The sequence below is a fragment of the Melanotaenia boesemani genome, chromosome 20 (genome assembly GCF_017639745.1).
Source record: "Melanotaenia boesemani isolate fMelBoe1 chromosome 20, fMelBoe1.pri, whole genome shotgun sequence".
NCBI lineage: Eukaryota > Metazoa > Chordata > Actinopteri > Atheriniformes > Melanotaeniidae > Melanotaenia > Melanotaenia boesemani.
Genome location: NC_055701.1, coordinates 1020284 through 1036069, shown reverse-complemented (window position 1 = coordinate 1036069; position 15786 = coordinate 1020284). Strand labels below are relative to the sequence as shown.

At 48.3% G+C, this 15786-nt stretch overlaps 1 protein-coding gene across 6 annotated transcripts in view; it reads right to left on the bottom strand.

The window, feature by feature from the left end:
- Positions 1-15786, bottom strand: part of adck1 (aarF domain containing kinase 1) — an 87190-nt gene that overhangs the window by 20960 nt on the left and 50444 nt on the right. For 4 of the 6 annotated variants that reach the window (XM_041972309.1, XM_041972308.1, XM_041972313.1 and 1 more), the window contains exons 5-9: positions 14469-14627; positions 13083-13241; positions 12409-12525; positions 9862-10011; positions 5449-5646 (exon numbers count right to left, since the gene is read on the bottom strand). In XM_041972309.1, the coding sequence (XP_041828243.1) occupies positions 5449-5646; positions 9862-10011; positions 12409-12525; positions 13083-13241; positions 14469-14627 (783 nt within the window). The remainder of the gene's footprint in view (positions 1-5448; positions 5647-9861; positions 10012-12408; positions 12526-13082; positions 13242-14468; positions 14628-15786) is intronic. The other 2 variants (XM_041972314.1, XM_041972312.1) reach the window with 2 other exon arrangements.

The following is a 15786-nucleotide window of genomic DNA, read 5'->3' as shown; positions in this document are numbered from 1 at the left end:
ATGGTTCAGAATTCTGCTGCCCGCATCATCACCCGAACTCCTTCCATTCATCACATCACTCCCATCCTGCAAGAACTCCACTGGCTTCCCATCAAGTACAGGATAGAATACAAGATTCTCCTCCATACATACAAATCCATACATAAACTCTCACCCCCTTACCTCTCAGATCTTCTCCACATAGTCACCCCTTCCAGATGTCTTCGCTCCTCCTCTTCTATCCATCTCTCTGTCCCTCCTGCCCGTCTCAGCACCAGCTCTGGAACGTTCTTCCTCCTGACCTCCACAATACCGATTCTCTCCTCATCTTCATTTCCAAACTCAAAACTCATCTTTTCAGAACAGCATACTCTCTGTAACATTATTTTCAATCACATCCTCGCCACTCTGCCCTTTATGTTTAGATTTTTAGATTGTGTTGTATATGTCTGCCTCTCCTGTACTTTTAATGTTTTATTATTTGTTTGTACAGCGTCCTTGGGTGCCCTGAAAGGCGCTTTAAATAAAATGTATTATTATTATTATTATTATTACTATTAGGGGTGGTGCACTGAATTCGGTCCTCACGGCTCTGTACTCTTTTGCAAGACTGGCGGTGATGTAGAGGGTTGTATGAAACTCACTCTAGTGGAGTCCAAACTTCTGGCCAAGACTAATAAACGCTCTCTTTACAATACCAACAGCACCATCGGCGAGTCGGCAGGAAGTATTTTCCACACCACAGGAAGGATTGTGGAAAATCCAGACTGGACACCCACTGGTTGTCCAGGTACCTGTACAGTTCTGCCTAACCTGACCAATCTTCCTCCGGCGAACCCGGATTGCTGTGAACCTCTAATAAGCCATCAGGAAACTCAGTTGACAATGAGTTTGCCAGCTCAATATGAATGACTCTGCTGGGCAAACAGCAAAAAACTATTCCCCACACCTTCAGCATGACCCTTTCCTTGATGTCCCCTCTGACATGATAAGGTCCACATGAGCCGCCACATGACCAGTCACATGACCCGCCACATGACCCGCCACATGACCCCCCACATGACCCCCCACATAACCCGCCACATGACCCCCCACATGACCCCCCACATGACCCCCCACATAACCCACCACATGACCCCCCACATGACCCCCCACATGACCCACCACATAACCCGCCACATAAGCCGCCACATGACCCGCCACATGACCCACCACATGACCCACCACATGACCCGCCACATGACCCCCCACATGACCCCCCACACAACCCACCACATGACCCACCACATAACCCACCACATGACCCGCCACATGACCCGCCACATGACCCCCCACATGACCCCCCCACATGACCCCCCACATAACCCACCACATAACCCACCACATGACCCCCCACATGACCCCCCACATGACCCACCACATAACCCGCCACATGACCCGCCACATGACCCACCACATGACCCGCCACATGACCCCCCACATGACCCCCCACATGACCCACCACATAACCCACCACATAAGCCGCCACATGACCCGCCACATAACCCGCCACATAACCCCCCACATAACCCGCCACATAAGCCGCCACATAACCCACCACATAACCCGCCACATAACCCGCCACATGACCAGCCACATGACCTGCCACATGACCTGCCACATGAGCCGTCACATCCAGTTAGTCATAATCCATGGCTGGGACTGTGATTTTTTCCTCTCCTCTGCTTATTTCGTTGTTTGACATCACAGTGTTTGTGTGATAAAAGCTGGGATCTACCGGGTCTGAGATGCAGCCTGAAGAAATTATTGGCAGGAAATTCAAATGTTGACCTAAAGTCTTTGTTGCCCTCTAACAAAATGTAAAAAAGAAAAAAATTTTTTAATAATTTGCATGTATGTCCAAATTATTGCAGTGCAGGAGGTGTCCACCAGGGGGCAGAAGGCCAGTGTCAGATTGTGTACGACAGTGTTTTGACTAAAATATTTACCATAAAGTGATGAAAAAGGTCTCAGAAACTGTCTGTATCAGATGTGATTTATACACCGTTAAAGTGCTGAAATGTTCATTTTCTCTCTGTGATGCGTTTAAGGACGTGCATGTAGAAACTACATCTCATGTACGATGGGCCAGGTTGATGGTTTACAATCAGAAATGTAAATGTGGAAAAGCGTCTCTGAGGAACTCTGGACATTTCAATGAATTATTCATCGCAAGCTTTAAATGCAGAAAAACTTCATTTACAGGAGTGAAAAGTGGTAATTATAGTGGCTGAGACGTGTCAGGAATACAGGAAAAATCCATCAGCACAACAACAATAGAGACGTTCAAACGGCGTGAATCCAGCCCAGCAATCCTGAGGCCGTTAACTGGATGTGGATGTTAAACCAGAAGCAGCGTTGAACCGGACACCTCTGCAGCCAGACTGGCTAAATATTGAATTATTAAAAATAAGCAGCGTGTGACTGAACATCATTGACCTGCAGCACCAGCAGCCGACTAATTGCTTTGTTTTCAGTGTTTTTAGAAGAGAAGCATTCATTAAAGAGATAAAATATTCCTGCATATGAAGAGGAGGCAGCTCTAAAAGCACTCAACAGTGATTCCATCCCCACTAATGGAAGGCAGCATCGGCGCTGAGAAGCAGGACTTTAAATGAGAGGACGGGGACGGGGAGAGGAGATGCCGTCGTGGACGTTTAATCTGCAGATGATTACACCATCAACAAGTGTTTGACCACGACTGTGGACACATGGCTTCCACTGCCGGGACAAACAAAAACCCTCGTTCAGCCAGACACCAACAGTAAACCAGTTTGGTGGTAAAACAATGTGTTTTACTCTGCTGGACCAGTTGTCTCTGCATCTTCCTCCATCAGCTCTCCATGAATCCACTAGCAGGTCAGCTGAAGCACCAAGAACTGAAATAATCTGTTTAAATGAACTTTTTCTGGATTATTCTGGCTAAGAGTCCAGCATCACTACAACAGAAACAGGAGCAAATATCATCTGAGATGTTTCACAGCTTGATGCTGCTGAAACAGTAAATTTCATCTGTTTTTACAGCCAGCAGTTCATCGTGTGAGGAGGCGGCACGCCGAAGCAGACGGCGGTGGGGCGGCCGCCAGCTCCAAAGCGTTGCGTAACGGAGGTATAAATACACGGCCGTGAGACAGATGGCGTTGTAGAACACCTGCAGGTCTGAAGGGACACAAACAGGACGGCATCTGAAACTCATTACACTTCAGATTTAAGCCGCACACACACGGCCGACAGAAGCCTGCGTCGTCCAGCTCCAGGTCCAGGTCCAGCTCCAGGTCCAGGTCCAGGTCCAGCAGTAACTACACAGAGCTACAACAAGTCCAACAAAAAATCCTTAAAGGATTATTTTAGATCACTGAATAAAATCCCAAAATTAAATAAAACTTAAGACATAAACTAAATATGACGGCTCTGTAGAAGAGCTGCAAATACGATGAACGAGAATGTTTAAGGCTCTTTTTATTTTATTTTATGATCACCAGAACCATGCAAAACCAGATTTAAAAACAGAATTTGAAACAAAGAACATAAAAATAAAAAAAACAGAATATAGATAAAAAATAAAATAAAATCAATTAAAATAATGGACATATAAAGCAAGAAATAGGACGGAGGATTAAAAGTAAATCTAGGAAATAAAATCTCAGAGCAACTTGCACATTGAAGCCATTTTATTCGTCTGGCTCTGCGGTGGGGAACGCCGGCTGTGACACAAGCTAGGCCCGCCCCCACAGCACGGCGGGTTTTACTTTTACACGTCTACAGTATGATGTCATGTGACCGTTGGCCAGGACAGATCCACCGGCAGCAGCTTCGTTTTCAGTCTGGATGCAGATCAGCAGCGAACCCCTGCTGCACCAGGACCGGTGTTGTGCTGAAAACCCCTGTGCTTTTCATGGTGGGGTGCTTATTTCAGCACAACACCAGTCCTCACTGACAGCTTTGGGATGAGGGAGGGGCTTAAAGCAGCACTGCTGCTCATTGGTTAGAACAAGACGATACATGCTTTCACCTCCGTCTCCATGAGTCTCCAAACAAGTCACTAGATCCATCGCTAAAGTCTGAAACCCGCTAAACATGGCAACAAGATGGCCAATGTGACAATGGTGTCCATAGCAACGGGAGAAGGTCCGCCTCTCGTTTTTAGTTATTGTTTTCTGCTGATGTCACTGTTAGAGGTTAGAAAACTGAGTCTAAAGCAGTGGAATCATCTCTGAGATGGCGGTCCAACGATCCCGACTGTCAGACTGAAGCCGATCCAGACGCGGAGAAAGACGCAGATCCAGACGTGGAGCTAGACGCGGATCCAGACGTGGAGCTAGATGCGGATCCAGACGTGGAGCTAGACGTGGATCCAGACGCGGAACTAGATGCGGATCCAGACGCGGAGCCAGACGCGGAGCCAGATGCGGATCCAGACGTGGAGCCAGACGCGGATCCAGACGCGGAGCCAGATGCGATCCAGACGCGGAGCTAGACGCGGATTCAGACGCGGAGCCAGACGTGGAGCCAGACGCGGAGCCAGATGCAATCCAGACGCGGAGCTAGACGCGGAGCCAGACGTGGAGCCAGACGCGGAGCCAGATGCGATCCAGACGCGGAGCTAGACGCGGAGCTAGACGCGGAGCTAGACGCGGAGCTAGACGCGGAGCCAGACGCTGAGCCAGACGCGGAGCCAGATGCGATCCAGACGCGGAGCTAGACGCGGAGCTAGACGCGGAGCTAGACGCGGAGCCAGACGCGGATCCAGACGCGGAGCCAGACGCGGAGCTAGATGCGATCCAGACGCGGATCCAGACGCGGAGCCAGACGCGGAGCCAGATGCGATCCAGACGCGGAGCCAGACGCGGAGCCAGATGCGATCCAGACGCGGAGCTAGACGCGGATTTAGACGCGGAGCCAGACGCGGATCCAGACGCGGAGCCAGATGCGATCCAGACGCGGAGCTAGACGCGGATTCAGACGCGGAGCCAGACGCGGAGCCAGACGCGGAGCTAGATGCGATCCAGACGCGGATCCAGACGCGGAGCCAGACGCGGAGCTAGACGCGGAGCTAGATGCGGATCCAGACACGGAGCCAGACGCGGATCCAGATGCGGATCCAGACGCGGATCCAGACGCGGCGCTCCTCTGCTGATGGAGCCATGTTCCTCTGGCTGAGCTGGAGGACTTCAGAGTGTTTCTGGTCCAAATGAACCGGGTTCTGATGTGTGAATTTCATTGACCAGAAACTGAGACTCTGCAGCTGATTCTGATCCAGCCGGTCTAAAGGAAAGCTGTTTTCTGATGATGTGGACCTCAAACCCTGCTTTGGTTCTGTAGATATGGACCCGCACGTTTGAAGCAGAACCAAAACAGGAGCATTAGCTGGACAGGTCATGTGACCGATGAGGTCACCGTCCTCATGGCTGTAGGTGTGGTGGAGCGTACCTCAGCATGTGTGACGGGAACAGAACCGATGCCAGCGTTCACGGAGGTCCAGGACCGAGCAGTCAGCACGCAGGCGAAGAGGGGGTACAGGTCTCCAGCTCCCAGTCTGCGGCTGTAGCGCTCCAGACCCGACATGTCCCCTCTGATCAGAGACATCCACAGACGGCAGTAGTCCATCCGGAAGTCTGGCTGTAGGACCTGGAGGAGGAAACCACCGTTAGCCAGGTTTACATTTTACAACCACCGTTCTCGTCCAGAGTCTGGATCCAGAGCCCTGATCCTGAGTCCTGGTCTTGAGTCCTCATGTCTTCATCTCCAACTTTGGAAATTTTATAGTGGTCTGGTTCTTATAGTGGTTCTTTCTGAAGGTTCAAAATGATTCCAGTCCTGGTACCGGACCAGTTCCAGTCCAGTCCCAGGACCAGACCAGTTCCAGTCTAGTCCCGGTACCGGACCAGTTTCAGTCCAGACTCAGTACGGGACCATTTTCAGAGGACCTCTGAATCCTTCGGGATAAAAAAGGAAGAACCAGAGTTGAGTTGACACATAACAGACGGTTTGAACTGGATCTTTAGACTCATCATTTGTTCTCGTTTCTTTAGTTTCACGTGTTAAACCAGAAAAAAACAGACAGTCTGACAGACAGGAAACAGGATTTTAGCAGCAGCAAGGCTGGTAGCTGGAAACTCGGAATATCTCGGCATAGACAGAGAACGGAACAAAAGGCAGAGAATCAAAGCAGAGCTTTGGAAGGTTTTTAACAACCTTTTTCTATTTGTCTACATGTAAATTCACATTTTCAGCTTTGATCGTCCGCATTTACAGCCTCAATAAAACCTGGTAACAAAACATTAGAGAGGAAATTTCTAAACCGATGGTTGAAAACGTAAAACAGAGTTTTCCAGCGTGGACGCCTCATCCAGGAAAATACGGTGTAAACACAACACGCACAGAGCCGTACTGGAAATGACTGGATTAAGATTCTCCTCCACAATGACGGCACAATTCACATGTCATTAGGAATAAATTGGAGCCATTATGGTCCACGGGAAGCCTGTGTGTGCACGTGTGTGTGCATGTTTATGACTAAAATCTCTCATGAATACGACAACAAACAGTAAACATGTGAGAGCTGTTTGTCTCAGCCAGTCGGTGGTTGTAAGAGCAAGTGTGTTAAAGAAAGAAGAGTTTGTGTGTTTGTGTGTGTGCTGCATGAGCGTGCATGTGTGCCGTGCATTATTAAGGCTGGGGTGCATTCAAAGATAGCACTCTGCTGAGGACAACATGAAATGAGCTGTTTATGAAAAAGCTTTTATCCTGCAGTGGCTCTAATGAACGTGTCTGCTGCCTCTTTAGCCAAGGCCTCCGCCATCAGCAGGAAACACGGCTGCAGCGTTAGGAGGGAACGCTGTAGATTCCACCTGAAACACGGCTGCAGCGTTAGGAGGGAACGCTGTAGATTCCCACCTGAAACACGGCTGCAGCTTTAGGAGGGAACGCTGTAGATTCCACCTGAAACACGGCTGCAGCGTTAGGAGGGAACGCTGTAGATTCCACCTGAAACACGGCTGCAGCGTTAGGAGGGAACGCTGTAGATTCCACCTGAAACACGGCTGCAGCGTTAGGAGGGAACGCTGTAGATTCCCACCTGAAACACGGCTGCAGCGTTAGGAGGGAACGCTGTAGATTCCCACCTGAAACACGGCTGCAGCGTTAGGAGGGAACGCTGTAGATTCCACCTGAAACACGGCTGCAGCGTTAGGAGGGAACGCTGTAGATTCCACCTGAAACACGGCTGCAGCGTTAGGAGGGAACGCTGTAGATTCCCACCTGAAACACGGCTGCAGCTTTAGGAGGGAACGCTGTAGATTCCCACCTGAAACACGGCTGCAGCGTTAGGAGGGAACGCTGTAGATTCCACCTGAAACACGGCTGCAGCGTTAGGAGGGAACGCTGTAGATTCCACCTGAAACACGGCTGCAGCGTTAGGAGGAAACGCTGTAGATTCCACCTGAAACACGGCTGCAGCGTTAGGAGGGAACGCTGTAGATTCCACCTGAAACACGGCTGCAGCGTTAGGAGGAAACGCTGTAGATTCCCACCTGAAACACGGCTGCAGCGTTAGGAGGGAACGCTGTAGATTCCACCTGAAACACGGCTGCAGCGTTAGGAGGAAACGCTGTAGATTCCCACCTGAAACACGGCTGCAGCGTTAGGAGGGAACGCTGTAGATTCCCACCTGAAACACGGCTGCAGCGTTAGGAGGGAACGCTGTAGATTCCACCTGAAACACGGCTGCAGCGTTAGGAGGGAATGCTGTAGATTCCCACCTGAAACACGGCTGCAGCGTTAGGAGGGAACGCTGTAGATTCCCACCTGAAACACGGCTGCAGCGTTAGGAGGGAACGCTGTAGATTCCACCTGAAACACGGCTGCAGCGTTAGGAGGGAACGCTGTAGATTCCACCTGAAACACGGCTGCAGCGTTAGGAGGGAACGCTGTAGATTCCCACCTGAAACACGGCTGCAGCTTTAGGAGGGAACGCTGTAGATTCCACCTGAAACACGGCTGCAGCGTTAGGAGGGAAAGCTTTAGAGTCCACCTGAAACACGGCTGCAGCTTTAGGAGGGAACGCGGTAGATTCCCACCTGAAACACGGCTGCAGCGTTAGGAGGGAACGCTGTAGATTCCCACCTGAAACACGGCTGCAGCGTTAGGAGGGAACGCTGTAGATTCCACCTGAAACACGGCTGCAGCGTTAGGAGGGAACGCTGTAGATTCCACCTGAAACACGGCTGCAGCGTTAGGAGGGAACGCTGTAGATTCCCACCTGAAACACGGCTGCAGCGTTAGGAGGGAACGCTGTAGATTCCCACCTGAAACACGGCTGCAGCGTTAGGAGGGAACGCTGTAGATTCCCACCTGAAACACGGCTGCAGCGTTAGGAGGGAACGCTGTAGATTCCCACCTGAAACACGGCTGCAGCGTTAGGAGGGAACGCTGTAGATTCCCACCTGAAACACGGCTGCAGCGTTAGGAGGGAACGCTGTAGATTCCCACCTGAAACACGGCTGCAGCGTTAGGAGGGAACGCTGTAGATTCCCACCTGAAACACGGCTGCAGCGTTAGGAGGGAACGCTGTAGATTCCACCTGAAACACGGCTGCAGCGTTAGGAGGGAACGCTGTAGATTCCCACCTGAAACACGGCTGCAGCGTTAGGAGGGAACGCTGTAGATTCCACCTGAAACACGGCTGCAGCGTTAGGAGGGAACGCTGTAGATTCCACCTGAAACACGGCTGCAGCGTTAGGAGGGAACGCTGTAGATTCCACCAGAAACACGGCTGCAGCGTTAGGAGGGAACGCTGTAGATTCCCACCTGAAACACGGCTGCAGCGTTAGGAGGGAACGCTGTAGATTCCACCTGAAACACGGCTGCAGCGTTAGGAGGGAACGCTGTAGATTCCACCTGAAACACGGCTGCAGCGTTAGGAGGGAACGCTGTAGATTCCCACCTGAAACACGGCTGCAGCGTTAGGAGGGAACGCTGTAGATTCCACCTGAAACACGGCTGCAGCGTTAGGAGGGAACGCTGTAGATTCCCACCTGAAACACGGCTGCAGCGTTAGGAGGGAACGCTGTAGATTCCACCTGAAACACGGCTGCAGCGTTAGGAGGGAACGCTGTAGATTCCACCTGACAGCGTTAGGAGGGAACGCTGTAGATTCCACCTGAAACACGGCTGCAGCGTTAGGAGGGAACGCTGTAGATTCCACCTGAAACACGGCTGCAGCGTTAGGAGGGAACGCTGTAGATTCCACCTGAAACACGGCTGCAGCGTTAGGAGGGAACGCTGTAGATTCCCACCTGAAACACGGCTGCAGCTTTAGGAGGGAACGCTGTAGATTCCCACCTGAAACACGGCTGCAGCGTTAGGAGGGAACGCTGTAGATTCCACCTGAAACACGGCTGCAGCTTTAGGAGGGAACGCTGTAGATTCCCACCTGAAACACGGCTGCAGCGTTAGGAGGGAACGCTGTAGATTCCCACCTGAAACACGGCTGCAGCGTTAGGAGGGAACGCTGTAGATTCCACCTGAAACACGGCTGCAGCTTTAGGAGGGAACGCTGTAGATTCCCACCTGAAACACGGCTGCAGCGTTAGGAGGGAACGCTGTAGATTCCACCTGAAACACGGCTGCAGCGTTAGGAGGGAACGCTGTAGATTCCCACCTGAAACACGGCTGCAGCGTTAGGAGGGAACGCTGTAGATTCCACCTGAAACACGGCTGCAGCGTTAGGAGGGAACGCTGTAGATTCCCACCTGAAACACGGCTGCAGCTTTAGGAGGGAACGCTGTAGATTCCACCTGAAACACGGCTGCAGCGTTAGGAGGGAACGCTGTAGATTCCCACCTGATACAGGCCGTGATCCAGCAGGACGATCTCCGTCTTCTGGCTGCGAGGACACTTGCGGACCAAGACGTTTCCTGGGTGTGGGTCGCAGTGGACGAAGCCGTGGACGAAGATCATTTCGCTGTACATTTTCCCCAAGTTCTCCGAAATCTGTGGGAAAACAGTGGAAGACAGTCCAGTTTGACCCAAACACATTTAAACAAAAATAAATGATAATAATCATGAACATAGCCTGACCCAGAGCTTTAAATCACACCGTCCATAAACGGTGGAACGCCAGCAGAAAGCTAACTCACCGAGACCTCCAGCTGGAGAACCAACAGTTTCAACTGGAAACCAACGTCTGACCCTCAGATCAAACATCAGCCATCAGGGGCTTACTTCCAGGTTTGTTTTAGTTTAGGTTGTAGTTGTTCATCACTGCATCAGCAGATGCTTTAAGCAGGTGGTTCTACGTAACATCAATCCATTTATTTAAAGGTTTTATTCTTCTTGTTCACCGGCTTCAGTTCAAGCTAATATGTGGCACAAGCGGAGCTTTATGGATATAAGGCTCCTCTTGATAATTTAAGTATCATTCTTTATTATTAGATTTGTTTATTGCTGATTTTACATATGTATGCTGGGTTGGGGGTTGAAGAGAAGAAGATGAAACAAAGACAAGGATGCAGCAGGTCTTAGCAGAAAAAACAGCTGATCCACCTGTAAGCAAGCTGCTGGAGCATTCTCTTCATCCGCTCCACCTGCTCCACTTCCTGTTTACGCTAATATCCAACCAGCCAATCACACGGCAGCATGTAGACGTGGTGAAGACGACCTGCTGAAGTTCAAACTGAGCATCAGAATGAGGAAGAAAGAGGATTTAAGAGACTTTGAACGTGGCATGGTTGTTTGTCTGAGTATTTACTGGGATTTTCACCCACAACCATCTCCAGGGTTTCCAGAGATGGTCTGAAGAAGAGAAAATATCCAGAGCAGCAGTTTTATTGGGCTTTGATGATTGATAAATCTGTGTAAGGACAGCCTCCTAAAATGTGCTGCTGTGAGTGGAAACAGGGATCAACCAGCCTGCAGATTTCCTGGTTAACCCGGTTTTCTGTGGGACGAGCGAGGACGTGTGAATTCCACTGGCCTCCAGATTCCCACTCATGTTCATGGAATTTACTTTCCTGGACTCATCCGGAGCCTTTAAACTGTGATTGGCGGTTAGTCCGCGGAGGCTCGCCAGCCGCCCTGTTTACCCCAGACGGAGACGGAGGTGAAGAAGCACCTGTGCTGCTCAGGTGCAGGAGGACCTGCAGAGCCCACAGCAGGAAAATTCCTAAGATGAGTGACGGTATTTATTTAGATCGGGAGAAAAAAAGAGAAACAATGGTTTCAATGGAGAATAAAAAACATTCATTTAGAAATGAAAGAATAAATCAATGTGATTAAAAGAATTAAACCTAATAAAATGGAAAAATGAATAATAACAATACAGCAGTAGGTGATGTTTTCCTTTTTTTGTATCTATGTGAAACTAATAAATAATAAGAATAAAAATGAATATTTTTCAGTTCTCTCATTTATTTGCTACTCTACAGACATTTAGCAACTTACAATTTACTTTCTTTTGATTTGATTTACTTTAATAACTTTTTCCATTTCTTATTTGTATTTCTCCTATTTCCAATTTAATAGTTTAAAAAAAGAAAAATATAGAAAGAAATCTTTTAAAATAAGAATAAATTAATTGTATAATTCCTCATAATAATAATTATTGTCATTTCGAGCTTCTTTTTATTGCATATTAAACCTGACTGAGCTGCAGAAATTTATGCTTCAGAGCAGCAGATTTCATTTAAAGCCTTTAAAAAACGAAGCAGAAGAAACTGCTGAACATCTGAACTCACAGGAAACATTTCCAGGTTTGTTCAGTCTGGTTGGAATAAAAACACATTCAGGCTAAAACTGAGCAGCTCATTTCCAGAAGCCAGCAGCCAGGACTGAAGCTGGTCCTCACAAATCCATCAACACACACCCACAAACACACATTATACAGCCGGAGAGCCAACGGGTGGAGGAAGGAGTGGAGGTCCTCCTGGTTTATCTGCTTCACCAGCTCATGGTCGGGGTGGGTGAAACACGCCTGTAGGAGTCAGCACGTTCCGGACGAGAACGTTCCGGACCGTAAACCAGACTGAAGGTTAAAAACGTCTCCAGTCGGGTTGTCTCTTACTCATCTCACCAGTTTTCAGCAGAGTGTTTCTGAAGGTTCTTAAACTTTATTTCTACGTCGCTTCAAATCTGGGTTTTAAGATGAGTGAAGCAGAAATTCCTCCTTTATCCTCTCCATCGTCTCCATGCGTCTCCGTATCTGGTTAAGGAGGATGTTTCTGGATGGAAAGGGCCGGACGGAGCAGGTGATGCTGAACGTGGGATTTATCCCAGCTGGTTAACCTGCGGCGGCTCGCCTCCACACGCCTGACAGTCACACACTGCTGTAGGAGGAAGTCTGGGACAGTTTCAGTCAGTAAACGTTCGTCTCTACAGCCGAACAAGCTTCACCTCGTTCACGTTGATGTTGTGCTTCTCCATGTAGCCTCTGTCGTTGACCTGGCCTCCCTCTGCAAACTCCATGGTCAGGATCCGCTTTGTGGAAAGATCCCAGTGGATCGCGGGAACCTGCACACACCAAAACATTTGAGTCAATAAATCCAAGAGAAACAGAGTCAGACAAAGCATCACTTTAAATGTTTTATCACTCCAGATTCAGCTCAGACCAACTGGGCTGGTGATGCTGCATTCAAAGACATTAGAACAAAATTTAATTTCATTCTCTGAGGTTTATGTCTCCATTATATGCCACATTATGCAATTAAATTCTGCAGAAGAAGAAGCAGCAAAGAAAAAGAAAAGACGTTTCAGGTCTCTAAGTCTAAAAATAAAACCAAGCCAGACGGCTGCAGAAAGAAGTCTAATTCACACTCACCCGAGCCAATAAAAGCTCTCAAACAGGCGAATTAAGAGAAAGGACAGCAGGAAATTAAATGATAATGGACATGAAGTCCAACTCTGTCTAGTAAAGGAAATATGATTTGTGGGCCTCTGCTTTGTTCGAATGTGGAGGAGCAGAACAAAGGAGGATTTCAGACACCGAGGAGGAGTCTGACCTCTATTAGCTGAGCCGGGAAGGTTTCAAACCGGAGACAGACGTCTCACCAGGACAGCCTTCTGCATACCTTCAGGAAGGGGAAATGGGACAACATGTCGGCCACTCTCTCAGCGTTCTGTCCCTCATTCAGGAAGTCCAGCTCCAGAGGCATGTTCTTCTTGGCCTCCTCCACCAACCACATGAAGGCGAAGTCTGGGAAGAGCCAGTGGACCGCCTTCAACAGAACCTGCCAAGAAAACACAGTCATGGTCCGGTCGGGTCCGTCCAGATGGCCCACATGCTCGGGTCTTGTTTTCACCACACACTCCTTCTCTGGTTTAGTTGGGGTTGGTTAGGTTTAGTTAGGTTCATTTAGGTTTGTTTAGGTTAAGTTGGGTTCGGTCAGGTTTAGTTGGGTTTGTGTAGGTTTGGTTAGGTTTTGTTAGGTTTAGTTGGGGTCGGTCAGGTTTGGTTAGGTTAGGTTTAGTTGGGTTTGGTTAGGTTTAGTTGGGTTCAGTCAGGTTTGGTTAGGTTAGGTTTAGTTAGGTTTGTTTAGGTTTGGTTGGGTTTGGTTAGGTTTAGTTGGGTTCAGTTAGGTTTAGTTAGGTTTGGTTAGGTTTAGTTAGGTTCAGTCAGGTTTGGTTAGGTTAGGTTTAGTTGAGTATGGTTAGGTTTGTTTAGGTTTGGTTGGGTTCGGTTAGGTTTAGTTGGGTTCAGTCAGGTTTAGTTAGGTTTGGTTAGATTTAGTTGGGTTCGGTGAGGTTTGGTTAGGTTTAGTTGGGTTTGGTTAGGTTTGGTTAGGTTTAGTTGGGTTCAGTCAGGTTTAGTTAGGTTTGGTTAGGTTTAGTTGGGTTCGGTCAGGTTTGGTTAGGTTTAGTTGGGTTCAGTCAGGTTTAGTTAGGTTTGGTTAGGTTTAGTTGGGTTCGGTCAGGTTTGGTTAGGTTTAGTTGGGTTTGGTTAGGTTTGTTTAGGTTTAATTGGGTTTGGTTAGGTTTAATTGATTGGATGGATGTTTGTTATTTATCCAGCTTGCTTGGATGGAGACTTGTTAAGATTATGTCTAGTTTAGTGAGGAGGGGTGAGGTATCCCAAGTACTGCACCACATGGAAAACAGAAGTTCTGTACGGTGACACCACTCCACCTGCTCTCAGAATGAACACAAAGACCTCATACATCACAAATGGTAGCCATCCAGCCCTCCAAAATGGAAAAAAACATGATTCTGGTTTGGTGCTGACCCATATTTGGGCCTTCAGAAATAACTTTGTAGATTATCCGGCTACTGAAACATGACGTCAATGATGACGACCTCTATCTGTACCTTCTCGTCTGTTTCTGATTATGTGAAGCCCCGTTTAGCCTTATGCATGACATGTGCTGCGGAAATCAATGCGTCTTTTCTGCTGTCAGTGTGAAATGATCTGGATGTGAGGCGGGGACTTAGAAACCAGCAGGACAGGCAGTCAGACTCACCTCAATCACCATGATGTCCTTGGAGCTTTGCCTCTGGACTTTGGGGTGCTGGACCTTGACAGCTACAGTCCTCCCATCATGCAGCACTGCTTTGTGGACCTGAGCTAAGGAGGCCGCACCCTGAGGCGTTGTCTCGAAGGAGACAAATAACTCTGACAGCTGGGGGACAGATGAGGACAAAAGATGACAGGAGGGACGAAAGTGGATCAGAATTTGCTGTTAAACGGCTTTTTTATTGCAGTTCATCTTGTTCAACCCTTAAAGACCTCAGACACAATTTAGAGCGCCAGAGGATCTGCATGGAGACCCACGTCTGCACATTTCATCTCTACACCCTTAAACCTGCACCAGGTCTACCCGAGGTCCTCCTCTTCCACCACCAGGAGCGGTGGTGTGTAGCTCTGTGGGGTAAATGTGATGGATATTTTACCCTTTCGCTGATCTACGGAAGTTTTCCAGCATTTCTATCCCGTCCAGGAGGTTTACAATCCAGCCACTAAATGTAGTTTTATTCAGAGACTCTATCTGGTAAATCCACAATGATCCATGATAACAGCATTATTTATCACATTTCACCATAAAAACATCACCATCACTACTATGTTGCTAAGAGACCTCTATTTAGACCTGGACATGATGATGAAGCCACTTCCTGTCAGACTTTCCACCAATCAGAGAGCTTAGATTGACGGTAACGTCCAATCAGGAGCAGCCAAAGATCAACCAGTGAGCAGAAAGTTCTATGTGTGTGTGAAAAGAAGAAAAATAATGCTCCTCTATGGCTGGAATAAAGCCAAGAAGATGTTTCTGATGCACGGTGGCGCCACAAAGCAGCTGAGCTGGAGTTGGTTTAGTGAGGATAGCAGGTAAATAGTAGCAGGAATAACTGGAAATGAGGAAAAAGTGGAAACATGGAAATAGTTTCTGTTGTGTGTTTGTTTCAATAACAATATTTTTTCTCCTGAAAGCCAAGACTTGAGAGAACGATGGGATGAGAAAAGGTTTGGTCACTGTTGATCTGTGTGTTATTTCTACAAAGTTCTGTTAGTAATAAATTCTGCTTTCTTCTTCTGGCCGACCTTTATGCTGCTACATATATTCATACATTCATTTTACATCATTTTACCTCCCAGTCTGACAGCTGCTACATACTGGTTTATACTGGGATTAAAAGATGCTACAGACTGGTTTATACTGGGATTAAAAGCTGCCACAGACTGTTTTATACTGGGATTAAAAGCTGTTACAGACTGGTTTATACTGGGATTAAAAGCTGTTACATACTGGTTTATACTGGGATTAAAAGCTGCTACAGACT